This window comes from Gavialis gangeticus, unplaced genomic scaffold (assembly GCF_001723915.1).
Source record: "Gavialis gangeticus isolate Ggan-Ray unplaced genomic scaffold, GavGan_comp1, whole genome shotgun sequence".
NCBI classification, from domain to species: domain Eukaryota; kingdom Metazoa; phylum Chordata; order Crocodylia; family Gavialidae; genus Gavialis; species Gavialis gangeticus.
The window spans coordinates 8909770-8917006 of NW_017729014.1; the positions used below are offsets into that span (position 1 = coordinate 8909770).

At 43.0% G+C, this 7237-nt stretch overlaps 1 protein-coding gene across 1 annotated transcript in view; it reads right to left on the reverse strand.

Moving 5' to 3' along the window:
* PRKCZ (protein kinase C zeta) overlaps nucleotides 1-7237 on the reverse strand; it is a 276277-nt gene that overhangs the window by 240838 nt on the left and 28202 nt on the right. Inside the window, exon 3 of the mRNA XM_019511684.1 lies at nucleotides 4719-4840. Within this exon, the coding sequence (XP_019367229.1) occupies nucleotides 4719-4840 (122 nt within the window). The remainder of the gene's footprint in view (nucleotides 1-4718; nucleotides 4841-7237) is intronic.

Below are 7237 nucleotides of genomic sequence, written 5' to 3' on the forward strand. Positions count from 1 at the left end.
TACTTGATATCCCTAGTTCTTTACTAACACTAGAGCAGCGGTTCCCCATACCACCAGTGGTAATGCAGACAACCTGCAAGTGGTACACAGAAGGCCAGGGGGAGGGGCTGCAGAGAGCCTAGCCACAGCCTGCTGCATACAGCCAGGAACAGCATCACGTGTGAAGCAGCACCCAGCAGGTAAGTGTTGTGGTTGGCTGCATGCATGTGCATGTCCGTCTCGCACTCCCAAGCTACAGCCCCCCCTCCCCCCAACCCTGCTGCTGCCCCTCACTCCTGACCCACACAGTACCCCACATTTTGCCAGGACATGTGGGGATCCCCCCACCCCAGGCTCCAAACTCTACACACATATCCACAGCCGCACCTCCCGCCCCATAAAGTACCTGCATAATTATGAATTTTTCTGTGCACTACTTTGAGTTTAGCTGTGTGATTAAAATCACAATTCATTGAGACTAATTTTTTTTTCAATCGCACAACTAATCGCAATCACATTTTTAAATTTTAACTGCTTTATATGGCTACCGTAACTAATAAATCAATGTATTATGATTACTATAGGTTTTGATGTTGTTTTAATACACAGTCTGTTACCTATGCGTATCTAAAATTTGCTGATGGTACTTAAGACTATTGTTTTAAATTGGTGGTATGCAATCTGTCAGTTTGGGAACCACTGTGCTAGAGAGAAGCTACTACAGATCCCCACCGCTCCCAGGTTAATTCTGGATATCCCCTTCTTGGGAACTTTCCTTTTAAAAGAGCAGTTGAACTGAGAAAAACAAATACTGTTCACAAAAAATGTACCTTGTTTACTTCCCATTCAAACATCATGAGTCACATCATCACAAGCAAATATGTTTTTAAAAGTGAGTCTTTAAAAGTTACTATGCTAAGTAGAGGTGCACCAATAAAGATTTTCTTGGCCGATACCAATAGCTGATTATTAACCAGCTATATCAGCCAATACCAATCCAATGATACCAATCCAATAACCAACTGATTTACAGGAATGCAGCCAGGCAGCATGGAGAGCAGCTCCCTCCTGGTAAGTCTGTGGAAGGGAAGAGGCATGGGGGAAGGAAGAAAGGTGGGGGTAGATTAAAGTCCCCACAGTGAGGGAGGGAGTGGGGCAGTGGCTGGGGGCACTGTCCAGCCAAGGCAGTGAATGGGACCTAGGGCCAGGGCATGAAGCTGGACAGAGCAGCGAGTGGCTCGTTCAGGAGATAAGCATCCTGGCACTTAAAAATGGCGGTGAGGGCGACTGAACTAAAGCTTGTTGAACAAGCTTTAGTTCAAGCACCACTGCCACCATTTTAAAAGTGTAGGGACACTTAACTGGACCAGAGCCAAGCAGGCTGCCCACTGTGGGCTTGGGGCTCTCCATTCTGCTGTCTTTGCCCCAGGAGCCCCATGCCAGCCATGCATCCCCTGCCTGCCCAGCAGCGGGAGGCACAACTCGCCACCCCCACTGCTGCCAGGTGGGCATAGGGTGTGCACCAGGCATGGGGCTCCCAGGACAAAAGGCAGCAAGGTGAACCCTAAGCCTACAATGAGCAGCCCTCACTGATCCCATGCACATATCTGGAGGGGGCACATGCCCCCCCTTCCCCCAAGGGCTGTGGCCAGAAGGCATAATTAATTTATATTCATCAGTGAACATTATTGGCTACACCAGCCAAAAAAAAGCCAATTGCCAATAATGTTAAATTTTCCATTCATTGGTGCCAATCCGATATATCGGTACATCTCTAAAGCTAGACCAATTATACAATGAATGCTGTAGCCTGACCAGTGACTTTGTCATGCGACTGCCAAGTAGAATAACCCATAGAATGAGGCAAGGATGCATCACTGCAACCACTTTGTCAGATGCACCACACAAAATAATACAAGCTCATAACAGAAGTAAGAATATCAAGTTTTTTCCATAGTATAGCTGTCTTATTACCTTGAAACTAAATAGATACTCATTCTGAAGCAGAATCACAACTGTGGGTAAAATTTTCAGAATAACCTGTGTGACTCAGAAGCCTTGATAACAAGTCAAATAGGGCCTAGAATCTATCATTTTTTCTTGTATACATAGGAGAATTTATAGAATTTTGAACAGCATGGGAACAGATTGACCTTCATGATTCTACCATTAAAACACACACTTTTTTAAAAAAGGGGGGAAAACTGTGTTTACTGGCTATTGAATGTCAAAGCCTTCAAAGTCAGTAATGTCTTTTAGTTGTGGCTCTTAAAGTACTTTCTTAACGGACCGTAAACACTTACGGTCCATTAAGTGTGGGCAGTATCGGGAGGAGCCCAGTGTGGGTGCAGGAAATTGTGAATTGTTACTGGTTAATCCTAATTAACTGCCTTGAAAAAAAATGAGCAAAATCATCTATTCTAGGGACTTCAAAATCTAGATATACAGTTAAAATACATTGGTGGTGGATCAGCTTTGTTAGCCAGAGGGGGGACCATCGCATGTTTACAATACTCAGTCAACTTCCCTATGGAGAAAGTTTACTGGAGCATCTTCTCCTCCCCTCCAGATAAAGGAAGCCTGTGACAAAAGACAGATTTTCCAGATGCCTGAAGACATTTTTAAGCAAATATTTTCCAACATCACAGGACTAGTTACTAGAGGTCCACTGATATATGTTGGATCGGCACTGATAACAGGAAAATTAACATTATGAGAAATAGGCATTTTTTTGGCAAATAAGGTCACTGAGAAATGCCACGTGCATGCACACAGCTGAAGCATGCACGTGGCAGGAATGCAGCCAGGCAGCTTGGAGAGCAGCATCCAGCTGATACAACTGTGGGGGAATCAAGGCCCCCTCTGTGAGGGAGGGAGTGGAGCAAGGCAGGTGCTGGCAGCACCAGGTTCTTCCCAGCAGGGTGGGGCTGGGTGGGTGGCGGTGACAGCAGCACTAGGAAGGGTGGCTATAAATTAGCACCCCAAATCCCCCCCAGCACCACCACTGCTCAGGGCACTCCACCCTGCGTTGGCTGTATATCCCCTGCCTGCCCCACAGCAGAAGGCTCCTGAGGGAAAGGCAGCAGAGTGGAATGGGGTACCCTGAGCAGGAGTGGCACTGAGTGAAGGTCTTGTGGGGGGCTACAGCTACCCCAGAATTCCCCACAGACCCCTGTAGCCACCCCTCCCAGTGGCGCTGCCACCCATCCCATGCATCTTGGCCCACCCTGAGCACAGCCTTGGCCCACATACAGATCCAGGGGATACATGCTCCCCATTCCTCCACTGGGGGCTAAGAGGCTGGCACTGCCCCTGGCCCTGAGCCTGCAGCAGGCAGCCCAGCCTTGCCCCACATACAGATCCAGGGGATACATGCTCCCCATGCCTCCACTGGGGGTGCATGCAGCAGCAGGGAGCCACCCACACCCCACACTCCCTGGACAAGGCACCCACAGCTCCATCCCACTCCTGACATCGCGATGACTGCCCTGGCTGGGCAGCACCTGAGCCTGCCCCACTCCCTCCCTCACTGTAGGGGCCTTGATCTGCCCCTCCACCCTTCTCCACACCACAGACTTACCAGCAGAAGGCTGGTCTCCAAGCTGCCAGGCTGCATTCCTGTAAATTGGCTTTCAGACCCGTATCGGCCAATATGGCTAGCTAATAAGTCAGCTCTCAGTATCAGCCAATAAAATCTTTAAGTCGGTGCACCCCTACTGGTTACTATTTCAGTTTCTGTACGAAGTTAAACATGCTAGTTTACCCTTTGTCAAGCTCAAGAGCAACATATGCTCTCTTTTCTTCAGAAGTATTTAGACCTGCCCAAAGATCTGTTTCCTTTCACTCTCTGCTCTAAGGCCTGACACTGTTAGGGGTCTGTACAGATGCAAAAATACACCTATTTTTTAAGTGCAGTACTACAGCTTGAATAACCTCTCTTAGTTTTTATAATTCTGGAAAACTGACTTTAATTTTTCTAAGCACAAAACCAAAATTAAACCCTTTTCTGCTACAAGGCTTTGTCAGCTTTCTATTAATAAGTACAGCAGGGGTTGGAAACCTTTATGAGCAGTTGACTAAATTAGTTCAGTTCACTCTGAAGGCAGGCCACTGCATACAACCTACCCACTGCACCTCCGACCTGGACACTGCTTCCTTTACTGTCAATATGCTGCTGACCTAGATACTGCTTGCCCCACCACTTACTTGCCACTGATGTCCTGGGCTGTGGACCAAATCCCGCCCACAAGCTGTACAGGTTGCCAACCCCTGCCTTAGTGTTAAGAAACGTTTCTTAGACCCACCATTTTAGACTCCTATATTTGTAGCTTCATCTACTACTCCCATCATTGAAAAAGAAATAAGAAAATAGAGAAGCCAGTTAAGCAAAGGAATCATTTTGCCATTTTTCTTCACACCAAATCTCTTCCTGATCGATCTAGTTTAACAGAATTTCAGATAATTACGCTTTGAAAAAGTTCATTATTTAAAAGGATTAAAATGAATTCAAGTACAGTGCAACCTTGATGATTTGAGACTCATTTATCTAAAGCTCCCTCTTATGTGAAACAGGGTTATGTCCCCTGATATCTATGAATTAAAATGAAAAAAATTACTTGATTATCTGAAACCTAAGGTATCCAAATTTTATCAATGCCTCCCATCTTGTTTACATTAGTTATACCATACATTATATGAAAAAATAAAGATAAACAAAATAACTTAAATGTCTTTAATACCTTCATCATCAATCCACTTGAGGGTAATTGGCTGTTCCTGCTGTAAACTACACATCTCCCTCACTTCATCACAGAGTTCACTGTAGTTCATTGATGCATCCAAATTTGTTATTAGGATGTCCCTGGAAAAAGATGAAGTAGCATATTAAAATTACAAAATGTGGCATCTCATTAAGTCATAGGGTACCACTTCTTCCAATACCTGCATTTATGGACCTTAACTTGCAAAAACCACCTTCAAACAAGCAGCATTTATTCATAAAAAGCAATCCTATTTGCTTTTACGGCACGCTTCCATTTGCCTTTATGAATAAAAATGAAGTCAATTGCTTACTTAAAGCAATGGGCTTACTTGAGCAAGTGTCAGTTCCAGGGAAGAAAAAAAAAGAGTTAGATACTTAATTAGGTATCTCTTTTCATCTCACAGTATTTTAACAATATTTTATTTTACATCAATGATCTTACATTTTCAATATTTTTTACTGAATGCATTCAGTTCATTAAAAAACAACAACTGTCAGCATTCAAAGAGACATGATATTTTACAACTACTAAAAGTAGTCATTAGGGCTGTGTGAAGCTTTGGGTGGTGATCTGATCTGGTGGAGATCTGCCTCGATTCAGTGGCTGAATTTCTGAATCCGAATCGAAATCAGGGGACCAATTAAAAGGTCTAAATCAATTCAAAGCTCTCCAAATCTTCAGAAAAGATTCAGAGAGCTTTGATGATTCGGGCAGTCACCAGTGGCTGCAGCAGGGAGTTGCAGCCTGGCTCAGAGCTGGTCAGCTGCCCCACCCACCGCAGCTCCAGCCCTTTAAAGAAAAAAACCCAAGAAAAGCCCCGAGACTTACTGCTCCTGCAGTGGCGCCGGGAGGGCACGTGCAGAAACCCCCACGTGGTGCAGGGCAGTGGAGATCACCCACCACCAGCAGGAACGAGTCCAGGGTTTTCGCAGTTTTTTTTTCTTAAAGAGTTGGAGCCATGGTGGGCGGGGCAGCAGGGATCATACCCCCACACTCGGCATCACCCACTCAGTCAGGGCTTTTTCAAAATTATTTATTTAAGTGCCGGGAGCTGGGGCAGGCGGGGCAGCCATTGCCAGGCTGGTGGAGATGGGCCTGGCTGATTCATTTGATTACTGATTTTGATCAACAAAGCCAAGACAAAAACAAAAAGGTCTGTATAAAGCAACGGTTTATCTATTCTTGGTGCTAAACACAGTATAATGAGCGTTTCAGTGTCTGCGTTGGATTTGGCAGCCGCCTAATCTCCGAATAGATTCAGCTGAATCTGATTCAGGACAGCTATTCAAAAAAACCCCACCCACATTAAATCACTGTCCCCCGAATCATCCGAATCCAAAGTGAATACGAGCTGCTTCGCGCAGGCCTAGTAACTATAGGGAATTCTTCTTTAGGGAGAGGGAATAAAGACTGAAGCATATCAGAATTTATTCAGGAGTTTTTTCCAACATCTCACAACCCCCACACAATTAAAGAAATTATATGGATAATTTATTAGGGATTATTTCTCAGAAATTTCAATTATATATACGACCTTATTCTGATTCTGCATTTTCTGTACAATAATTTAAATTTTTAAACATAAAAATCAGTGGAAGTCATCATTTCTTCTACAATTAAAACAACATCACATCTCACAAGGCTCTTATTTGTCAAAATACTACAAACTGTTCTGTGCAGCCATTTGAGGATTTGAAATAAATTGTGAGAGTTTTATAAAAATGTTAAAAATTACTTCGAGGGAAAAAAATTACATGAAAATAAGCACAGCAAAGGGGGGAAAAAAGATGAGAGAAGGACTTTGAGAAGAGTGTTTCCCAGACCCTCTAGTGGATAATTATAAAACTGCATTTCTCAATTACATCCCGACTACAGAAGTAATTATTCACATACTATACTGAAGTCAACAAGAAAAGTAAGAACAAAAAGAAACTCAAGATAGTTCAATTAAATTAGGTTTTCTATTTTCACTGTACATAAATTACTTTAGGAAAACATAAGCTGTCTAACCTATTTCATACATTTATTATTTCCACTTGGAAATCAAAATATTACAACAAGCACAAGTTTTTCATCATAACTGTTTAGTCAAAGGGTTAAAATTCTGGAGACCATATCAAGAAAAGTACACATGTACCAATACACATTGTTGTAGAATTTATTTTTTTATATTTCTGCACAAAGAAAATTTTAAACAGATATTAAAATAAAAGATCTGAGATTTTAATCTGCATACAGAACTGATGCACTGTCTTAAAAATGTGGGCTATATAATCTTTCAACATGGAAATTCTTTTGCTTTTGTATCATATATACAGCTCCTTCTAGACAGAAGCACAATACTAGTGGTTAATTTTGCACAAATATTTTCCTTGCTGCCTTTCACAATAAATCATTCAGAAGAACACTAACTGTTTATAACAAGCAGTGACCTGTAAAAAGAGGAAAATAGATATTGTTAAAAACCTTGGCTTGCTCTGAGTGAGGTCATGTGA